At 45.9% G+C, this 23,574-nt stretch overlaps 1 protein-coding gene and 1 pseudogene across 1 annotated transcript in view; one reads left to right on the forward strand and one right to left on the reverse strand.

Moving 5' to 3' along the window:
• DPYSL5 (dihydropyrimidinase like 5) overlaps positions 1-10,604 on the forward strand; it is a 96,821-nt gene extending 86,217 nt beyond the window's left edge. Inside the window, exons 11-13 of the mRNA XM_055326911.1 lie at positions 467-674; positions 6,160-6,328; positions 8,208-10,604. Of these exons, the coding sequence (XP_055182886.1) occupies positions 467-674; positions 6,160-6,328; positions 8,208-8,293 (463 nt within the window). The 3' untranslated portion in view covers positions 8,294-10,604. The remainder of the gene's footprint in view (positions 1-466; positions 675-6,159; positions 6,329-8,207) is intronic.
• Positions 10,605-13,220: 2,616 nt separating this feature from the next.
• On the reverse strand, positions 13,221-14,589 carry LOC129510717 (tumor susceptibility gene 101 protein-like; annotated as a pseudogene).
• Positions 14,590-23,574: the final 8,985 nt, after the last annotated feature.

Genomic DNA, 23,574 nt, shown 5'->3' on the forward strand with positions numbered 1-23,574 from the left:
AAGATCAAGGCATCAGCAGGGCTCACCAGGGTTGGTTTCATCTGAGGCCTCTCTCCTTGGGTTGTCAATGGCTGTCTTTTCCCTCCATCTTCACATGGTCTTTCCTCTATGAGTGTCCATGTCTGGTGTCTCAGTTTCCTCTTCTTATAAAGACATCAGTCAGATTGGATTAGGGTCTACCCTATGACCTCAGTTTACTTAAATTAGCTCTTTAAAAACCCTATCTCTAAATGCAGGCACATTCAGAGACTGGGGGTGTATAAATTTGGGAGACGATAACAATTCAGTCGGCAACAACCAGTTTTTAGGGATTATTCCTTCCCACAGAGCATCCTCCCTTCCCACTAAACATCACCCCTTGTCACTGAGCATCATCCCATCCCACTGAGCATCTCCTCTTCCCACTGAGATGAATTATCTTTACCTCTTCTCAGAGCTTTCTCTCCCACCACTCCCTTTCCGCCAGGACCATCTCAGCCAGCACCCAGGTGCAAGGAGGAGACTTCAACCTGTATGAGAACATGCGCTGCCATGGCGTACCACTGGTCACCATCAGCCGGGGGCGAGTCGTGTACGAGAATGGTGTCTTCATGTGTGCGGAGGGCACTGGCAAGTTCTACCCCCTGAGGTCCTTCCCAGATACTGTCTACAAGAAGCTAGTCCAGAGAGAAAAGGTAAGATGAGGAAAGGGGAAGAAGGTATATGGAAAGAAGTTAAAACCCCCTGTTGGGGAATTCTAGAATGGCTATTTTAAATCTCAAAGATGTTCTCTGTTTTTCCCACTGAATCCTATTGCCTGGAATGGCTACCATGGGAATAATTGGAAGAACAGAAAGGGGTACCTATAACAGTAAAATGTCGTGAGAACCGTTGCTAATTCCCCTGCAGCTAGGGGAATACCACGAGATGCTCAGAGATGTCCCCACGAGATGCTCAGAGATGTCCCCAAAGTCTACTCTAGGAGGACTCTTGGCAGCCCTCTGATAGGATTCCTGGCTTGGCCTGGGTTATCATATTTGCCCTGGAGTTTCTCTTTCCCTGAAACCTCCCTTTCCCTGTGACTGTAGTAAGGTGGGTAGGATTTACCACGTCTGTAATAGTGCATATTTTAGGGGTCCCACCCAGTCCTTGGATTCCATAAACACCTGTTCACTAAATCTTTGGGCTTCATCTCATCCCCAGGGCTTCTGTCCTCTGAGTAGACAAGTCACCCAAAAGAAGACTGGCTGTTCCCTCATTGCTTGGGAATTGATGGTCCAGCCTTATCATTGAGAGCTGCCCCGGAGAATCAGGCCTGAGTTCTTGCTGACAACTCCAGGTGCTGGGAACTGCAGCCCTGGCCTCTGGGTGGATGTCCCAGATCATCAGCAAAGAGCAAATCTGATACAGGGACAGCATCATGCTGTTTCCCTTCCCCTTCTTTTGGCAAAAGGCAATATTCTAGAAGTGTTCTTCTATCATGACCGAGAGCCCCACAGCCCGTGCCTCACTGGTCCAGCAGCTCTCTTGCCTAGGCTCTGGGATGCTGTGGTTGGAATCATGGCACACTTAAGAGATGTCAATCCTTTTTTTTTTTTTAATTTCCTCATTCATCTTCTCCTGTGTTCTATTCTTCTGTTCCTTTTGTCCAGTCCCTCCCAATCCTCTATACACAGCACATACTCACTATGTGTTCTGAAAGTAGTTCAGCAAAGTTTCTGGTAAGCTGCCCAGCTCAGCCTCATCAGTCAGCCACTTGTCTGTGCAGGGATGAGACTCAGTAAAATGGGGTGTGTGTTTTTTGGCCAGAGACCCGAAGTAGCAGCTGGTGGGGGCACCCTTTCTAGATTCTTCCAGGTCACCTCCCCACCCCCACCTCACCCCCCATATCATAGTCACTGTCCCAGACCAGCATCAGCTTCCTACTCTTAGGTGCCGTGTTCTCTACTCACCATCAACTCTGACTTCCAGCAGGGACCAGAAATATAAAGGACCCTGACCGAAAAAGACTCAGTTGCCATGTTGCTGAGCTCTAGAAATCTGCTCAATAGTATCCCAGGAATAGGCCTTTTAAGAGCTGCCTGTGGCTTGGCACACTTGCCGTGAAATGATTACATGACCTCTTGTCTTCAGCCAAACTCTTGGTTCTCTAGTCTTTATGCAAAGGCCAGACTTCCTGACTCAGTCCCTCAGGCCTCCCCTCCTTGTTCCCATTCTTGTTCCTTCCTGGAACCACCCAAAGGCTTTTAGGAGCAGCTGCTTCAGCCTGTGCCTTACCAGCTGTTCTCTGAACATCCACTACTCTGGCTGGCCTGTAAGGCCTCAGTCCTGGAAGGAAGATTCCACCAGGTCGGATGGGAGGCTAGCACAGGCCTTCCTGCTCTCCTAAGACCTCTAACCAAGACCTTGTTTCACCCTGAGTGTGGTCCTCCATAGAGCCCCACTGTACAAGTTCACTGACAAAAACCACAGCTTTCACAAATATAGTCCAGCTCTCCTGGGCTGGAAGGGGGATGTGTGTTGGGACAAGGGGAATGCTAGAGCCGAGTACTACCAGTTTTAATTCCCCATCTTTGATTATCAAATATAATTTTTTTAAGTTTTATTTACTTCAGTAATCTCTACACCCCACATGGGAGTCAAACTCACAACCCCAAGATCAAGAGTCACATGCTCCTCTGACCAAGCCAGCCAGGACTCCTGATTTTCAGATCCAATTTTAAGTAGCCAGACAAACAAGAGTTCTGGGTTCCTGAAGGCACAAGAGGGAAGCGTGAACCAGTCTGTGACCACTGAGTCACCTTTGATTCGTTGGCTTTGATTCGTTGGCCCTTGAGGTCCTACCATTGCCTGGTTCATTCCCAGTCTTGATGAAGTGAGGGCATGTAAGCCTGATATTTGAGATGCAATGCTCTAAAGTGTAAGAGTAAGCAGGGCATGTTAACACCAAAAGATCAATTCTGCTGGCTTTCCCTGTGTGACAGCCCAGAGTGCTCAGAATGATGTAAAGACCCTTCTTTCCCGAAGACCAAATCTGCTGTGGGGGAGCAGACTTGGGTTACCTGAAAAAAAAAAAAAATGACTTCAGTTATCAGTGTTCAATTCAAAACTCGGGGTCTGTTGCAAGATGAATGGGGCCATCTCCAGTCTACTCCCTGGATGTGGACAATGGCGGGTGGCCTCAGCCAGCTTCTGGAGGGGGTACTGGCAGGAGCAGTAAGAGTGAGGCATTCATACACCTGAACATCTGGCAAAGTGTGGCTGTCATTTTAAAAACCAAACTGGAAAATAACATTTGTTGGTTAGGATGTGGAGAAGCTGGAACCCTGAATCATTGCCAGCGGGAATGTAAAATGGTGCAGCCACTTTGGAAAACAGTTGGGCAGTTCCCCAAAAGCTATATATTAGGGTTACCAAATGAGCCAGCAGTTCTACTCTTGGGTATGTCCTCAAGGGAAATACAAATATATGTCTACACAAAAGCTTGTACATAATGTTCATAGCAGCATTACTCATAGAGGCCAAGAAGTAGATACAACTCAAATGTCTCTCTGCTGTTGAATGGATAAGCAGAATGAGGCATATTCATATGGTAGAAGATTATTCAGCCAGAAAAGGAAATGGAGTTCTCACAGATACTACATGCTGCATACCTGAGCCTGAAAAAAGGATGCTAAGTGAAAGAATCAAGTCACAAAAGATCACCAATTTTATGACTCCATTTATATGAAATGTCCAGAAGCAAGAAAGCCCATAGACAGAAAATCCATCAGTGGTTACTCAGGACTAGAGGGTGGGGGAATGGGTGTGAGGTTGCTTCTGGGTGATGAAAATGTTTGTGAATGAGATGGTAGAGGTGGTGGCTCAGTGTTGTGAATATACACCACTGAAACACCACTAAATTGTATACTTTATTAATTTTTTTTTTCAGGAAGAGTGAGAGAGTGCAAGTGGGGGGAGGGGAATCTTAAGCAGACTCAGTGCTGAGCACGGAGCTCTCTGTGGAGTCGATCTCATGACCCCAAGATCATGACCTGAGCCTAAATCAAGAGTCCAATGTTTAACTGACTGAGCCACCCAGGCGCCCCTGAATTGTATACTTTTTTTTTAATTGTATACTTTAAAATAGCAAGTTTCACGGTACGTGAATTCTATTGCAATTAAAAAAAAAAAAGAATATCTGATGACAGTTTTGTGGTCCTTCCAAAACGGACATTTTAGTCAAGAAATAGGGTCAACAGAGAGCAGAGGAGGTATTTTAAGCCCTTCTTCTTTTTAATTTTATTTATTTATTTATTTATTATTATTTATTTATTTATTTATTTATTATTTAAGCCCTTCTAAAAGCCAGCCTCATAAAAGTGTGAGGTGGATACCAATTCACAGCACTGCTCCTCAGGGCCAGCCACCGTGGAAGAGCAGTAGCTTCAGGACTGATGTAAATTCAACCCAGAGGGTCTTTATCTCAAGCACTTATTACAATGACAATATAAGGTTCCCAGGAAAAAAACCTGTTGAGTTGTTGTTCTGTCACAGTCTTTATGTAAAAGAATGTATATATGCAGAAAAAGAAAACTAACAAAACTCATTTTCCAAAAACTGTGTATGATCAGCCCCTAGAGAGCATGGGCCTCGGGGAAGAAAGTATCTCTGGTAGAGTGTTGGGTGTGCACCCAGTAGTGAGGGGGCTGCCAGAAACTGTGGCCTGCCAGGGTCACCAGCCAGCCTGTGCCAACCTATCACCCCCCAGGACCCCAGCCGCCAAAGCCAGGATGCCAAAGTGCAGCCTGGTAAAGGCCAAAATAGTTCAGACCAAAAGGGTTGAGCTAAAAGATAGATCTGTTGTTGGAGAAGATAAAGGAATTTGTAGGCTGAAGATCCTTCAAGAAATTCCCCATGTGTATTGTTTCAGCAAGATTTTCAGTAAACCGCAAGCAGCAAGGAGGTTGAGGTGATGTCCCTAACAAGTGCCTGGGGTGTAGATCATCTACACTCCTCCTTCAGATCTTATGTGCATGCTCAAACTCACTTTGAGTCCTCCTGGAAGTAGCACCTTTTAACACGAGAAAGCACATGTCAGTGACCTCTGCCATAATTAGAGCTGCTGATCCTTTTTTTTTTTAAATTTTTTTTTAAATTTTTATTTATTTATGATAGTCACAGAGAGAGAAAGAGAGAGAGGCAGAGACATAGGCAGATGGAGTAGCAGGCTCCATGCACCGGGAGCCCGATGTGGGATTCGATCCCGGGTCTCCAGGATCGCGCCCTGGGCCAAAGGCAGGCGCCAAACCGCTGCGCCACCCAGGGATCCCCAGAGCTGCTGATCCTTTATGTCACTTGCCATGCACCAGAACAGTTCTAAGAGCTTTATGTTTATTAATTCATTTGATCTCATAACAGTTCTACATGTAATATTAATAGGTACTATTATTATCCTAAGGAAACAGGTACAGAGAAATTAGATAACTTGCATAAGGTCATAGAGCTTCCAAGTATAAGCAGAGCTGGGATTGGAACCCAAACTATCTGGATGCAGAACATAGGCTCAACTTTACTGCCTTTGTGAGTACAAAATTAACTAGTATTGCCATTGGGGGATTCTCATCTTCAAATCAGCTATATTTTCCTTGTATCCCCACAAAGTTGTCAGATCACAGCAAAAGGCATGGCCTCTTGGGAGCCTGGCCAGTGAGGGGATAGCATTGCTCAGAAATCTGCCTGCTGCCTTGGAAAGGATTCCACTAATATTGAGGGGGAGCCAGCAGGGGCCCCCATATGCATGTACACACACCTGGATTAGGAGTTAAAAGAATCCTCTGCAGGGCACCTGGGTGGCTCAGTGGTTGAGTGGTTGAGCGCCTGCCTTCAGCTCAGGTCGTGATCCCGGGACTCTAGGATCAAATCCAGCATCGAGCTCCCCACAGGGAGCCTGCTTCTCCCTCTGCCTATGTCCCTGCCTCTCTCTGTGTGTCTCTCATGAATAAATAAATAAAATATTTTTTTTAAAAAAATGAATCCTCCACTCCCTGAGCTCCAGATGTAGAAACTTTTGTCACATATAGTCATCTGGGTCCTGAGAAGAGTGGCAGCAGCCAACCTCCTGTCATCCATCCAGGAGACTCTGGTGCCCGGGCTCTGATGGCGTCATCTTTTCCCATTTTCTCCTTCATCCTTCACTAGACCTTAAAGGTTAAGGGAGTGGACCGCACTCCCTACCTGGGGGATGTAGCTATCGTCGTGCATCCTGGGAAGAAAGAGATGGGAACACCGCTCGCCGACACCCCTACCCGGCCTGTCACCCGACACGGGGGCATGAGGGATCTTCATGAATCCAGCTTCAGCCTCTCTGGTAAGATCAGGGGCCGCTCTGATTGCCACCTGCGTCTCTGCCCCAGAGGGGTAGCCAGAGCAGAGGCCCGCCCAGGCAGAGGGACTTCCGCAGCTCTTCCTCTGTATCTTCTCCCTCTCTCCCCTATCCCACATTTGGAGATGAGTGCTGGGTCCCACATTAGAGACACACAAATATTAGGAGGGGCAAGAGGGCTCTCCCGGTCCCTGGGCACCAGCCACTCCAAGAGGCCATGGCTTATCTGGTATTCTCCCCATGTTTCTAAGTCCTGATATTTTTTTCCCTTGAAACATTTTGAGGGCTCTGTACACAGTGGGGGGCCCCAGGGGTGATTAGAGCTCAGAAGGGTTAACACTCTGTGCTACATGGGACTGCACCCCATTGTAGTCTCTGTGTCCCCATTCCTGCTCCTCACCAGCCTCTGAGAGAGAGGATTCCCTTACTCCCTTTCCTCCCTCATCTCAACCCCATGTTTGACCCTCCAGCACCTTCTCTTTTTGCCAGCAATTTTAATATGGGTAATACCATATATAATAATATATGGGGTGTGTCTGTGCTCTGGGACTTTATTTATCCCAGGTACCCTGCAGTAGTGAAAGGTGGTGGTCATGGCCACAAACACGGTAGCCCTCCTGGAGCACAAGCAGAAGCTGTAAGGTGGCTTGGTCCTGCAGGCAGCTTTGACGGATCCACTCGAAAGGGGCACGGTTGGGTCTCTGTGAACACGTTGAGCGGCCTTCAGAAGGAGACCAGACGGAGGCCTGTCATCCCTCTACAAGAGCCACACTGGGACCCGAACAGTAAAAGGAGCAAGATCCAAATCCTTCCACACAGCACATATTGACTACTGGCTTACACAAGCTGTCCTAACACAAGAGGCCGAGGGGTACCACGGGAGCAGGTCTGCCCACTGAGCTCCCTCTGTGCCCCCCCAATGTGCTGGGGGCAGCCTGGGTCAAAAGACACATGCTTCCTGTTTTGAGGACCTTGTAGTCTGTGGGGAGGGGTCCTCTCCATCCTCAGAGCCAATCTCATTGCCAAGATTACTCTTCCCCCACCCTGAAGGCCACTGCCACTCCCACTAGCGACAAGACCCATGTGTTGGGAGTCAGAAAGGAATCCGTGGTTGGAGTGTCAGTGGGCACTCAGGCCTTGCCACTCCAGGAGGGGTCGGTTCCCACGCCTGCCTGGGCATGGTCCCTCCTGCCGCAGCCAATCCCATGGGAAGCCACGAGGCCCTCAGAGCTGTGGGCTCTCTGGCTGGTGGCTTCTGTTCTTGCCACATCTCAGCGCAGGACTTCTCTCAAATTCAGCAAAATCAGGCATCCTCCCACCTTTCTTCCACCCCACCTTGTCTGTTCTGGATGGGCTGGACTGAAGAATGTTCCATTAACTCTCTGGGACACCAAGCCTCCTAAGTCTTGAGATTTCAAGATGCTGGGTCTATGGGGCGTGGTTCTTTGGTTTTTCAGAGCAATGGAGGAACAATGCCCAGCCTTCTCCGTCTCTTGCTCACTGAGGCATGCATACAAAGGCCCACGTGCTAATGGGCTGATTCATGGTCTCTGCACCACAGGAGACCACATGTCCAGGCTTGGGAGCAGCAGAGGTGGCAGCATAGGGCAGTGAATGGCAGAGGCCCTGAATCAGAAAGACCTGGGTTCAAATCCAGTTCTACCACTTACACACTCTGTAACCCTGGGCAAGTCACTTAACTTCCCTGAGCCTCGGTTTCCTCATCTGTAAAACTGGGATGGAGTTACAAGGATTTGGCTAGATCACACCCACACAGGGCTTACCAGCTTCCACCAGGAGATGGTGACGGCGCGTTTATTACCCAGTGAGCAGCCGGGCTCACCCTCTGCTTCCTTCCCTGCAGGTTCTCAAATTGATGACCATGTTCCAAAGCGAGCTTCGGCTCGGATCCTCGCTCCCCCCGGAGGCAGGTCAAGCGGCATTTGGTAAAGGCACTGACCAGCCCCTGCAAGTGAGGACGCACCGCCGCCACCAGCCCGCACACCCTCTGGCCACTGCTGCAGGGGGCGGGAGAGGCTGGGCCGGGCAGCGGGCAGCGCACCACCTGAGGGGGCCACGGGACCCGGGGAGCAGCTCCCCATGTCTGCCACGTGATTCACTGTGCTTCGAGCCAACCCTAACAGGCACTTTGAGATGTGTTCCTCCCGTCACAGTCCTTTCCTGCCTTGACCTCGGCAGGCTTTTGGGGAGCCCAGGAAACCCACACTATGCACAGAGCCCAATGCATAGAGCCCGGCCCAGCCCCTCCTCCTACAGCCGCCTCCATGTGCTGGCTTTGGGAAAGCCCAGACTTTAGTGCCCTGCCCCCTGGCTGACCCGCCAGCTGTCCGGAGCACTTTAGCAGATGCGCGTTGGAGGGAAAGGCCCCCTCCCTCTAAGGAGGCTCTGTGGTCACTTTTCCCCAGTCAGACAGGTGTCGGCTTCCCAGCCGCGCCCAGCGTGTCCCGTGTTTCCCAACGTGGCCCTGGCCCCTGTGTGGGTGCGGTTGGGACACTCTGCACCCTTCGCCAGCTTCTTCCTCCTCCCACCCCACCCCCCGGGAGTCACAGGCCCCGAGGGGCTAGCCGGGCGGGGCACGGGGCTGGTGCCAGGCGCGTGTACATGATTTTGTTTTGCACGTTTGGTTTGCGCAGTGGTTTGGTTTGACTTGTTTGTGCATCCTGTGAAGAATAACGGTGCTTCGTGTCACTAGCATAGCATAGAAACAGGAGTAGATGTGGATCTTAAGAGACGCTGCACTCGACACCGACCAGACAGCCGAGGGCACAGACCAGGAGCAGGGCGAGGTGCTGGCCTCACGGGCCCCTCTCCTCCCCACCTGGAGGCTTCCAGGCCGCCGCAGCCCCATCCCAGGCCCTCCTCCTGTCCCTGCCCCTCCTGGTTAGTTTCCTACATTCCTAGGGGATGCCCAGTACGCCAACCCTGGGGGCCTCTGGGGAGCCTTTCCCATATCTGGCTCTGACCACTCCCAGCACTAACACCCCCAAACACCCAGCTTCCTGGAAACTCCCCCCACTGGGCAGAGGCCCTGCTGCTCCTCCTGTGTGATTGGCAAGAGGCCTCATGCCTGCTAAGAGAGGGGGAGCGGAACTAGGGAGTGAGTGGGCTAGAGGCGGGGGAGGGAGGCCAGGCCTGGGCAGACCCAGCTGGAGAGCCCACAATGCTGCACAGGTGCTGTGGCCCCTGTGGTCAACACCTCACCTGTACCTGCTTCTCCTCCCACGTCCAGTTGGGCTCTCCCTGCCTCAGAAGCTCCAGGAGGTTTCCGTGGAAACACTAGAGGCTGGGTGATCTCCGTCCACCCTGAGTGAACTGGGAAGCAACTCGACTGCCTGCCCTTCTTTCTTAAGCCTTGCCCCCCCCCCCCCCCCCCGACCTCCCCATCACAGGAGTGATTTCATGTTGCACATTTGCTTTGTGCACCCGGGGCTTGTGCCAGGGCTCTTGGGCTAGTGGTCACACCCTGCACATTTCTTCAGTGCTTTACATGTTTCAAAGCGCTTCCATACACGAGCCCTCAACTGCTCCACATGACAGAGCATTCGTTGTTCTCCCCATTTCACAGACGAGGCCCAGAAAGAGTAGGCCTTCTGACCCCAGAAGTGCCCATGATGACCCTTAAAGAGCGTGGCTGTCTACCCTAGCTGTGGAAAGGAAGAGTGGGGTGACATCTCTTGCAGATCCCACCTGAGAATTTAACCCTCCAGAAGACTTACACCCTTGGTAGGTGTTCTGCTTTGTTTCGCACAGGTAGATAGATTTTTCTTATAAACAAGCTAATGCATATTCACTGTCTGAGCCAGAACTTGTTAAATAGTGGGGGCCTTGCCATGTGATTTCAGCTGCCTCCACATCCTCACTTCCCCCTCCATGCTCATCCTCCTCACTTAGGAGCTGAAAGGACAGAGATAGTACCCCAGGGAGCAAGGGAAGAAAGACACTCATGGAGGGGGGCAGCCACAGGGACAGTAGGTAGGGCTCTGGGCCTGGGAAACCGTGACATGATACAATGCACATCATCTTCTTCATCCCAGCCCTCTGCTGGGTCATGGGCCTTGGGCAGATGCCAAAGAGCCGAGCAGTGGTGGTAGCCAGCAGGCAGAGCATCCCTGCTTGGGCTAGGAAAGCTTTACCTTCTCTGAGTGCCTCCACCTGAGAGATGCATGGTCCATGGGATGGCTCTGGGAGATCACATCTTGGAGTGGTCCACCCTAGGCCTTCCCCTCCATCTCACCTTCCCCCACCCTACCCCACCCGATCCTTACATAGTCCCCACCCTTGCCCAGGAGCTTCTAGATGAAAATCAGAAGGAGGTTCAAGGGACCCAATGAACGGTCAGCTCCCACTCCCCACTCCTTGCCCCTGTGCAGAGCTCCAGCCAGCTCCATCAGCAGCCCCACTGCTTCTGGCTGGAACAAAAAGGGTCTCTGGTTGCACTGAATGCAGCTCTCAAACTGGTCTTGTACTTGCTGAATAAATACTGTTGTTCTTGCCTTAGCTGCTCTCTAGGTTTGTGGGACTAAGTTACCAGAAAATTGTGCTACCGTGTGTGTGTGTGTGTGTGTGTGTGTGCGCGTGTGTAGTGCTAGGAGTCCACAGCAGGTCTGTCAAGCCAATGCCGTGATGAGGGCTTTTCCAGTACTGACCCAGAAATCACAGAACCACGCGAAAATCCAAACCCCCTCCAGCTGCCCAGGCAGCAGGCACAGCCTGGGGTCGGGATGGAGCCTCCGGCACCCAAGTGACTTCTCACTCCTCTGTAAACGTCATGGTGCTAAGATTGTGTCAACCCAAGACGACACATGGTCCTGTGCTCTGGCCACCTGTTTGAGGCAAAGACAAAACAGCCCGACACATTGTGTTCTGGTGCAGGTTTGTATTAAACTGTAGCTACTTCTCACTTGGTCTCAGTGGTATTTCTTCAGAGAAAGGGGAGTTTGGCAGGGGATGTCCTCCACGGTGGCAGGGGCAAAGCTTCTCGTGCTAAGAAAACTCAGCTTCGGTTCTTCACTCATGTTGCGGGGCAGGTAGCCTCTCACTGGGAGACCTGAGCGGAGTCTGCAGAGAAGAGCAGCTGGGAGGTGGGAGCCTCAGTACCCAGCACTTGGTGCTCAGTCCTCCTCCTAGTGGGAACAAAACCAAGACTTATGGTACTAGATTCCCAGGGCAAGGTTGCTGAGTGAAGTAAAACAGAGATAATTGGGGGAAGTATTACATACAAAAGGTGGGGAAACTAGGCTTAACCCATTTACCCTTTGTTGCCTTTTCTTGGCTACCACTTTGGAAACCCTTAGCCCCCTCTTTACATGGTGGCACTCTTGGGCGATGGAGCTACGGCCTCATAAGATCACAGGACAGAAGGCTGTACCAAGGCCAGCGTGTCTCTGAAGGACCTTCAGGCTGTTCTCTGGTTCTCCAGAACCCCACCTTTTGGATTGGTCTACTGTACCTTCCAACCCATTCCACCTGCACCAAGACTCCTCTACCTTCCCTCTAGATCTCAGCCAGATGTTGGAAGGGATTACTGTATCAAAGTCTTCCACATCGAAGAGTGAAATCGTTGCTTCCATACAATAGGGCCACTTGTATTTATTAGCCCCCCGAAGACAAAACCCTAGTAAGGGAATTTAAAGCAGTGAATGAAATAGTTGACAGCAAAGGAATTTGCCCACCTTTCACCAAATAAACAACTGAGCAAATAAGGCCACAACAGAGAAACACTTGGGGTGTTGCCGCTGGGGCAAAGCACTTGGCTGTAATGCAATGAGTTGCCTGGACCAACTCTGATGGGTTTGCTGTTATTTTTAAGATTTTATTTATTCATGAGAGACACATAGGCAGAGGGAGAAGAAGACTCATGCAGGAAGCCCTTTGCAGGACTCAATCCTGGACCCCAGGATCACGCCCTGAGCTGAAGGCAGACGCTCAGCCATTGAGCCACCCAGGCATCCCTCTGATGGGGTTTCTGAACCACGTGGAAACACTATTACCTGGCCTGTGAAGGATGCCAACTCCTTGGGATGGGACTGGGCCAAAGTGTCCGTGTTACCCTGATTTCCCATAACGGGAGAGCATACCAGAATTTGACTAACTGCCAAAAATCCATTGTTTTAAATGTTTGGATGAAAAATTATATGGCTATATGTTTGGCGGGCCATGTGCATGGTATTGGGTGGTTTGAAGAGAAAAAAATAAAATACCCAGAAACACACAGCACGCCTTTGTGTGTATGTAATTGGAAAATAAAAGACCACAGACTTGAACATAAGGTAATCTATGAAGATCGTTTATAAGATTACCCGCATTCTGGAAAACCTCTCCAGCCAGTGACAGGGCAAACTTCACCCTCCATCTCTCTATCCCAATTACAGGAGGACTTTTTTACAAGGGTATAACCTAACACTAATAATTGCCTTGTAGTCAGTGGTGACGAAAGAGTCTCATGACACCCCAGGTATGAAGAAGAAACTTCATGGTACGCAGACAGGGTAGACCTTATAGTGCTAGGTTAATAAAAGACTATTTGATATGTCTCTGATAACACATTTGAAAGGGTTTTAGAGCTTTCCCACTAAAACCTTAAAGGATCTAACATCCTTTTTTTTTTAATGCAACAAATTTTATTTAGCATAGTCAGACCAAACATTCAGCACAAAAAGTTTACAGAGGATAGAAAGTTCATTAACAAAAGCCAGTCTTGACCAAAAGAAAACAGAAAATATAGTATTGATTCAAAATATTTTACACTTGAATGATAAACTGCAATAACTTATTCTGGGCACCTACTGATAAGAGAAAGAAAGAGAAGAAATGAATGCTTTAAGAAGAGCCCAATCTCCGGCTGATATCAGAGAATTCAGTAGAGGTCACTGAGACCGGCAGTCTTTCTTGCTTTTTGCATTAGTGGCTTCAGCTGGAACTGTTTACGGGACAGACAACGCACATGCTTCAGCAAGACATCCAGATCTATTACTCCCCGCCTCAAGGCTTCTCCCAGGTAAAAGATAGTGTCTTCAATAGCATTTTCCTCTGCATACAGATTTAGGATGTTTGTATAGTGGGGCTGTGGGAATGATAACTTCATCAATAGCATTGTTTTCAGACTGATTTTCCATTTTCTCCAGAGCAGAACTGAGTTCTTCATCCTTCTTTCTCAAAAGTTCTATGTTTTTATCGACCTCAGCCACTTCTTGATCTAAACGGGTAACCATCTCTTCCAGTTTCTGGTGACCTTTTTTCAGGTCTTCCTCTGTTCATTTCAAGGCATTGAGCTCTGCCTGGGCATGATCCATTTCCTCCTTCATCCGCCATCTCAGCTTGTCACTGACCGCTGAGATGACAGAGGCTCAGATGGTGTCCTCGCTGATGGTGCGGTCCCTACTGGGGCCGACAGTGGCCACAGGAGGCTGGGAAGGGTACTGAGAACTTGTTGTGGCAGGATACTGACCACCAGGTGGGTAAGGACAGCCTGGATAACCACTGGGGTTGGGAGGATATCCAGATGGATATGCAGAGATTCCACTTGGCATGCTTGGCATATAGGAAGTATTTGGTGGCCCTGTTGCCTGGTACAGTGGATAAGATGCCAAAATAGTGGGACAAGAGAAGACTGGGGGTTCATCTCCAAACACCACAATCATGACCTGAATAAGCCCCAACAAGTCTGACTGAGGATGTTTCCATTCATGTAGATAAGGAAGATATGTCTTCCCATTTGCATCAACATGCTTTCCCGTTTTATTTTTTTTTTAAGATTTTATTTATTTATTCATGAGACAGAGAGAGAGAGAAAGGCAGAGAGGCAGAGACACAAGCAGAGGGGGAAGCAGGCTCCATGCAAGGAGCCTGATGTGGGACTCGATCATGGGACTCCAGAACCACGCCCTAGGCCAAAGGCAGGCGCCAAACTGCTGAGCCACCCAGGGATCCCCTGCTTTCCCGTTTTAATAGTCATTGAACTAATAGGCTTAATGAAACAGATAAGGGGATCATATGGGTATGTGTCCAGCAGCCAGAGGCATATTGGAATACATATATTACCTTTATAAGGCATTGTTCCAGTGAGGTTCATGAGTTCCCTGGAACTGCCATCATTAGAAACATGAATCCAATACAGGTTTAAGATCTTTGTATAAAGTAATAACACTGACAGTTTCACATACAGTTAGGTCTCTGTATTTGTACTTGGATGCCATCTTCTTGAGCTGGCTCTCTGACACCGCCATGGCGGCCACCTCACGACTCCCGTCCCCCAGGATCTAACATTCTGTTGAGACTTGATGCTGTTGAGACTTGATAGTGTCTTACAATGGAAGCCGAATTCTTCATTTCTTCCCCTGGTATATTCACAAGCCACACATTTATACCTGCAGGGATCTTGTCCTGGTTGCCCCAGAACAGTTCTGGGTTAAGTCTCATGGTCCAGAATAATTATGCATAGTGCCCCCTTTCATATATGTCATGACTGGGGCAGTAAATTATATGGCCACCTCATGCATGCTTATATATTCCTTAGGCCATTCATAAGCCTGTCCAGGAGTTTAAAAGTTTTCTACCAGTAAAAGTTGAGGGGCAGAGCATCATGGGAGGTGGGGAAAAAGGGTCCTTCTGCAGGGGGTAGGGATAAGGGTGTCCTGTGACAATCCCTGAGCCTTCACAGTGTGGGAAGTTTCATGAAGTCTCAGTGGCTATGGATACAGCAGAGTGGTGAAGGTCTAGGGCACTTTCCTAAGCGTTTCAGTTTAGCTTATAGACATTATTCATTAAAAATTGTAAGTCTACCAACTCTTATCAGGTAAGGGGACTTTTTCATTTTAAGGGGACTTTGGTCCCATTAATCCACTTAATTGAACACTTTATAACATTTCTAACTACATTTGAAATTCTATTTCCTTTTTTTAAAAGATTTTATTTATTTAATCATGAGAGAGACACAGAGACACAGGCAGAGGGAGGAGAATCAGGCTCCCTACAGGGAGCCTGATGTGGGACTTGATCCCAGAACCCCAGGACCACGCCCTGAGCCAAAGGCAACCAGGCGTCCCTCTATTTCCTTTTTAAGAAACTTTCCTGAGGGCACCCCGGGTGGCTCAGCAGTTTAGCGCTGCCTTCAGCCCAGGGTATGATCCTGGAGACCCGGGTCCCACATCTGGATCCCTGCGTGGAACCTGCTTCTCCCTCTGCCTGTGTCTCTGCCTCTCTCTGTGTGTGTCTCTCATTAATAAATAAATAAAATCTTAAAAAAAAAAAAAAGAAAGAAACTTTCCTGAGTGCTAAATACTTATTGCCAATCTAACCAATTAGATCCATAAATACAGTGAACTTAGAGGTTTTCCTGCTAAACATAGATTTCATCTCAAAGCCTAAGTCTTAAGGTACATATTTTAAATTAGTTATGAGGTGCTCACTTCAACAGGCCCACATTATTTTTTATGAGTACACAAAATACCAAATACATACAGATTCTCTCAACGCAAAATTGTTGATACTATGGTTTGGATTCATTAAAATCTTTATTTTCTCAATTCTATCCTTGTGGCAAGTCTAAGTTCTCACTGAGCTTTTTGGATGGGAGTCTTGGCATCTACAGGATGTGAGGAGGCCTGCTTCCTCGCTCCACTCAAGTGGCTCAGAGTTCCAAAATTATGTACCAGATTTTCACTTTGCCTCTATCTGGTCCATCTACACCAACCACATAGTTATTAGTGCAAGATTTATACGTAGGTTCCAGCCAAATGAATTTCCTGCCTCCTTTTAAATTTTTTTGAATACATTAGAGCCTTTGTATTTTAAGGCTTCCTTAAATTTTAACAAATTCTGTCCTCCTATAGCTTTCTTTTAAAAATAGACTTTATTTTTTTAGAACAGTTTTTGATTTACAGAAAAACTGAAAAGATAACACAGTGAGTTCCTGCATACCATAACATGCAGCTTTCCCTATTATTAACATCTTATATTAATGTGGCACTTTTTAAAAAAGATTTTATTTTTTTATTTGACAGAGAGAGACCACAAGCAGGGGGAGCAGCAGGCAGAGGGAAAGGGAGAAGTAGGCTCCCTGCTCAGTGGGGAGCCCAGTGCGGGCTCCATCCCAGGACCTGGAATCATGACCTGAGCCCAAGGCAGACACTTAACTAAGCCACCCAGACACCCCAATGTGGCACTTTTGTCACAATAAATGAGCCAATATTGATACATTCTCATTAACTAAAACCCGTACTTTATTCAGATTTCCTTAGTTTCTATCTGATGTCCTTATTCTGTTTCAGAATCCCATCAAGGACACAGCCCTGTCTCCTTGGGCTCCTTTTGGCTGTGAGATTTCTCAGACTTTCTTTTTGATGATCTCTACAGTTTTGAGGAATATTGGTCAGGTGTTTTGTAGAAGGCTCCTCCATTAAAATTGGTCTGCTGTTTTTCTCAAATAAGTGGTCAGGCTGGTGTTATGCGTTTTTGTGGGGAGGACTACAGAAATAAAAGTGTGATTTTTATCACATCATATCGATGGCAATATTGTTGGCATGATTTATCGCTATTGGTGTTGACCTTGACCACCAGAGTAAAGTCTGGCATTGCCTTTTTATTTATTTATTTTGGCATTGCCTTTTTTTTTTTTTAATTTATTTATGATAGGCACACAGTGAGAGAGAGAGAGGCAGAGACACAGGCAGAGGGAGAAGCAGGCTCCATGCACCGGGAACCCGATGTGGGATTCGATCCCGGGTCTCCAGGATCGCGCCCTGGGCCAAAGGCAGGCGCCAAACCGCTGCGCCACCCAGGGATCCCTTGGCATTGCCTTTTAAATTCACAGTTCCCTTTTAAGACTTCCAAGCTTCTCTTTTTACAAAATGCAAATTTCTTAAGCAAAAAAGTACATATAGCATACTATGTATTGTACTAAATTTTGTAGGCATTTGCTAAATGATTCTCCTAGCTATGACTTCTTTTTTATTCGGTGTCAGTTGTAAAGTCTTATTTGATTATGGGAGATCAAGAAGATATTGGTGTCTTAGAATGGTACACATTAACATTCACATTAAACACAGGCTCTTCAGGGTTTAAGTTGTAAAGTCTTTGATTATGGGAGATCAAGAAGATACTGGTGTCTTAGAATGGTACACATTAACATTCACATTAAACACAGGCTCTTCAGGGTTTATATGAACTCCTGACTCCTGTGTCAAAATGTAGACATTTACACCCATACAAACGCATGCGTGTATGCTCATGCACATGCGCACAAGCACACTATTTTTATTTTCACCATATAATCCCAACTTCATGAGGCCTTTGGATAAATACAAGTATCCGTTACCTCAATGCTATGTGAATTCAAACTTCCAAAATCCAGTTAGAAATTCTGGGACACTAAGCAGATAAAGTTAAGCTAATTTTGGGGAAACATATATATATTTTTAAAGGTGGGGTGAGGGTGAGGGGCAAAGAGGAGAGAAAAAAATCAAGCAGATTCCCTCCTGAGCATGGAGCCTGACTTGGGGTTTGAACTCATGACCCTGAGATCATGACCTGGGCCAAAATGAAGAGCCAGATGCTTAACCAACTGAGCCACCCAGGCTCCCCAATGTATATTATTCTTTTAATGCTATGCAGGAAGTTAAGTTGAAGCTTTTCTGTGGATTTATATAATTTTGGATTATCTGAATTTTAGTGAATGAATTGATAAAAGACACATTTTTCCAGTTGTAGCACATTTCAGTCTCAATATCTTTCACTACTATCAAAACTCTGTGCCTTTCATCATATTTACAAAAAAATGCTTTAGCTATTTCATTTTACTACAGAAATTCAAATTCATGTTGAAATCAGTTATGCCATATTCAAAATTCCTGATTTCACATCCTAGATTCTCATCTGGGCATGGGAGGTGGGGTGGGAGAGGCAAAATTACATTTAAAAAACCGAACTCATTGAATTTCCCAACTGAAACCATTATATAGTATATTTTATCTTTTTAATTTGAGAGGCAGTTAATCCTAAATTCCCAAATTTGAAACAGCATTTTAAAACTGCAATAAGAATTACAAATGATTCTCTTACCAACAAAGGGACTGGAGATCACTGGGTCAACTACCAACTTTGTACAAGTCTTTGCCTTTAAATTATTCTTTGCCCCATGACCTGTTCTTATCAGGAACTTGTCTTTTTTAGTTTAAGACTATGCTGAAAATTTGGCTTAAAAATATCTTAATTGGGTGGGGGGGATGGGTAACTGGGTGATGGGCATTAAGGAGGGCATATGATGTGATGAGCACTAAGTGTTATATTCAACTAATGAATTGTTGGAAACTACATCCGGGGGCACCTGTGTGGCTCAGCTGTTAAGCATCTGCCTTTGGCTCAGGTCATGATCCTGGGGTCCTGGGACTGAGCACCACATCAGGCTCTCTGCTCAGCAAGGAGTCTGCTTCTCCCTCTCCCTCTGCCCCTTCTCCTCTACTCATGTGCTCTGACTCTCTTGCTTTCTCTCTCTCAAACAAATAAATAAAATCTTAAAAAAAAAAACTACATCTGAAACTAATGAAGTATTATATGTTGACTAATTGAATTTAAATTTTTTAAATCTTGATTTTCATAATTTTTTAGCTTTATGCAATTGCACACTCATTGTCATACTGCCTTTCTGGCTCGAATCACACAAATGCATTGAATATTTTCCTGGAAATGCAAATTCTTCACATTTTTACTATTAGAAGTTAATGATCATTTTTGAGACCCTGAGATTTCTGAACATTATTTTTCTTTCCATAGACCGACAACATGTTATATGAATTACAGCCCTCAAAGGCCCTTTGGGAGGAAACAGATTCTTCACCTGTAAATTAAAGATTGCCTCAAAATGGAAAACACTTGCTTATATTGATGCATATTTAAATTTCACTGGCTACTCAGTGCATCTCACTTTATTAGAATTCTTTGGTTTAAACTATCCTCTGAAGCTTTTCAGTCCCCTTATCTTGAGGGGAATTGGTCCCTTTTGATCAATTCCAAAAGACACCAAGTTTCAAGGCACTGGGGCAATCCTTTTCAGTAAACTAGACTCTAGTCTCTGATCCCTTTACTGCTGTGGAAGCAGAAGTCTCTGGGGAACAATGTCTTTGAGGAGGACCCAAGGGAAAGGACACATCAGTGGCAGGACATCTAAAGCCTCAGTTATATGAGAGAATCCTGATGTTCACAGAAGGAGAGATCTGGAAGCTCCACCAAAGGTGTTTTAGGACAAAGCACCACTTGTGGGGGTTACTGAGAGTTATTCACTCACTTTTCCAATGGCCAGGCTTTTAGAGTTAAACTTTTCCCACTGTGGGCTGATGGATAGTCAAGGCCTGTCTCTTATCTAAGTGGCGAGGGCATAGGCATGTGCCTTGGAAGCACTTTATAGTTTTTACTGGATGTCCATAACATGGTTTTGTAATTTCTCCCAGGTATCTGGGTGGGAAGCTATGAAAGGATTTGGCCTTTCTTAATTTTAACTCACCGTTTCATAGCCATCCTACCTTCATCTGACATCACAGTCAGAAGAATGAAATTGTAGTTTTGTAAAATTCTGCCATACCCATTCAGCAGAGTTTTTAAACAAATTGGACAGGTTGGGGTTTATAATGGTTTAACATGATCTGATCAGGGCTAGGGCTCCCTTCCAAACCGTTGAGCTGAAGTAACCCATTAAGGCAGTCTAGCTCACTGGTTGGTTCTCAACCAGGGGCAATTTTGTCCCCCAGGACAGCCCACGATTAAGAATTGTCCAACCCTGGGGTCTTTGGGTGGCTCAGTCAATTAAGGGCCTGCCTTCGGTTCAGGTCCTGATCCTGGGGTCCTGGGATTGAGCCCTGTGTCAGGGCTTCTCCCTCCCTCTCCCTCTGCCTGCTGCTCCCTCTGCTGTGCTCTCTCTCTCTCTCTCTCTCTCTCTCACTCTCTCTCTGTTAAATAAATACATAAAATCTTAAAAAAAAAAAAAAGAATTGTCTAACCCAGAATATCAATAGCACCAAGCTTAAAAAACCCTGTTCTAGCCTAAAGGTGATAACAGGCATTCAGTCATTTTTAAAAATCATGTGGGAAATTTTTAAGAAAAGGGGAGTGTAGCTTCATTTATGATATTTACCTTATATGGCTGATCTTTTTTTAAAGATTTTATTTACTTATTCAAAAGAGAGAGCATGAGAGACAGAACACAAGCAGGGGGTAGCATGAGAGACAGAACACAAGCAGGGAGAGGCAGAGGGAGAAGCAGACTCCTTGCTGAGCAAGGAGCCTGATGCGGGGCTCAATCTCAAGACCCTGAGATCATGATCTGAGCCAAAGGCAGATGCTTAACAGACTGAGCCACCCAGGCACCCCATGGTAAGCTTTTTAACTAAAAACACCCCAGGAGTGGAACTTAACTACAGCATCCTGAGGCAGCAGAGGAGAGGTAAGAAAGATGCCTAGACAGTAAGACCTCAATGGGTCTTACCATGTGTATGCCTGGGCCTCATCTAGCAACTGCCTTCCACCCTCTGTCCATGTTGTGCCAGATCCTGCCATGACTAGATTAAAATGTTGCGGGAAATAAGAGACAGGTACAAATTTGAAAATTATGTTTTGTCATTTACTGAGACTCTGCACCCAAGAAGGAAGTTAAGCACTTACCAAGTAACAGTGCAATGACTATCATACCTCAATTCCTTAACAATCAAAGGTATAGGCTTTCTTTGATCCATGGGTATAAACTAAGACTCTCTCCAGGAATTGCCTTATGACCAGTAAAGGAAGGAGGCTTCTTAAAACCCAGGAAGGGGAAAGAAGATCTCATGATACTCAATTGTAGAAGGGAAGGTAGATATTATGGTTACAGTCAAGATTGGAAAAGGCTATTTGAAGGAGTGACAAAATATACATCTGTAAAGGGTCACAGTGCTCATACCTTTAAGAGTGTACTTTTTTTTTCTTAAATAAAATGCTTTACTTTGAGTGTAACAGGTTTACAATAAAGAGCATGGCAGTGTCCCGTGCTGCATGTAAAGAGCCTAGAAGTTGCCACTCCATCCTAACTTAACCAGGTAAAAAGCTGAACAGACTAAAAAGGCAACAACACTTCTTGGAGGATAGAGGGCAAACTGCTGCCCCCAAGATTGGAGAGAGAGATGGATAAAGTTGGAAGAATTCCACTTCATGATTTTATTTTTTATACTGGAATTGTAATGTTATTTTTAATTTTAAAAAATTTGAATATAATTGATACATACTTTTTTTCCACTTCCTGATTTTATTTTATTTTTTAAAGATTTATTTATTTATGATAGACGTAGAGAGAGAGAGGCAGAGACACAGGGAGAGGGAGAAGCAGGCTCCATGCCGGGAGCCTGACGTGGGACTCTATCCTGGGACGCCAGGATCGCGCCCTGGGCCAAAGGCAGGCGCTAAACCGCTAGCCACCCAGGGATCCCCCACTTCCTGATTTTTTTTTATTTTTTATTTTTATTTTTTTTATTTACGATAGTCATACAGAGAGAGAGAGGCAGAGACACAGGCAGAGGGAGAAGCAGGCTCCATGCACCGGGAGCCCGACGTGGGATTCGATCCCGGGCCCCAGGATCACGCCCTGGGCCAAAGGCAGGCGCCAAACCGCTGCGCCACCCAGGGATCCCCCCACTTCCTGATTTTAAAAGCTACTATTAAGGTAACTGCTGATTAGCAGAGGGGAGGTAGGTGGGAGTATGGATGAAATAGGTAAAGGGGATTAAAGAGTACACTTTACCATGATGAGCACTGAGTAATGCATACACGTGTTAAATCACTATATTGTTCACCTGAAACTAATATGATACTGTACACTAATTATACCAGAATTTAAAAACAAATTTTTTCAAGGAAAAACTACTATGAAGCAACAGAAATCAAGACAGTACTATGCAGGGGACACCTGGCTAGCTTGGTTGGTGGACCATGCAGCTCTTGATCCTGGGGTTGTGACTTCAGGCCCCACACTGGATGTAGAGATTACTCAAAATAAAATTAAAAAAAAAAAGATAGTACTATGCAGTACTGGCATAAGAATAAACATACAAACCAAATGAGTAGAATATTGAGAGTCCATTAAGAAAAAGAAAACAAGTGCTAATGGTCACCTGATTTTTGACCAGGATGCCAAGATGATTTAATGGAGGAAAAGTGTGTTTTCAACAAATGGTGCTTGGACAACTGGAAATCCACATGAAAAAGAATGTAATTGGATTTATCTCAGACCAAATGTAAAAATTTACAAAATGGATCAAAGACTTCAATGTGAGAGCTAGAACAATAAAACTCTTGGGGAAAAAAAATAAAGGAATAAATCTGCATGAACTTGGATTTACCAATGAATTCATAGCTATGACACTAAAAGGCAAGAGTAACAAAAAAAATAGATATATTTGAGTTCATCAAAATTAAAACTGTGTTTCAAAAGGACACTATCAAGAAAGTGAAATGACAACGCAGGGAAAATACTTACAAATCATATATCTGATAAAAAAAACATATCTGGAATACATAAAGAACCCTTTGTAACTCAACAATAAAAAGCTAAGTAACTCAATTTAAAAATGGGCAAAAGATCAGAATAGATGTTTTTCCAAAGAAGATCTACAAATGGCAAATAAGCACATGAAAAGAAGCTCAACATCATTAATCATTAGGAAGATGCAAATCAAAACCACAATGAGACTTCACGTCACTCCCACTAGGATGGCTAGAATCAAAGAGTCAGATAAGTGTTGACACGGATGTATAAAACACTGGAATCCTCACACACTGCTGGTGGGAATATAAAATGGTGCAGCCACTTTGGAAAACTGTGGCAGTTCCTCAAAAAGTTAAACAGAGGGCAGCCCCGGTGGCACAGAAGTTTAGCGCCGCCTGCAGCCTAGGGCATGATCCTGGAGACCCTAGATCAAGTCCCACGTAAGGCTCTCTACATGGAGCCTGCTTCTTCCTCTGCCTGTGTCTCTGCCTCTCTCTCTCTCTGTGTCTCTCTGAATAAATAAATAAAAAATCTTAAAAAAAAAAAGTTAAACAGAGTTACCATATGATCCAGCAATTCCACTCCATCATGTGATGAACATGATGAAACATTTCATAATGCCAGAAAGTAAGGAAGTGTGCAAAAATGAATTAGGGCATATGATCCAATAATCCTGCTTCTGTGTATATTTCCAAAAGAAGTAAAAGAA

Source organism: Nyctereutes procyonoides, unplaced genomic scaffold (assembly GCF_905146905.1).
Source record: "Nyctereutes procyonoides isolate TBG_1078 unplaced genomic scaffold, NYPRO_anot_genome, whole genome shotgun sequence".
Classification (NCBI taxonomy): domain Eukaryota; kingdom Metazoa; phylum Chordata; class Mammalia; order Carnivora; family Canidae; genus Nyctereutes; species Nyctereutes procyonoides.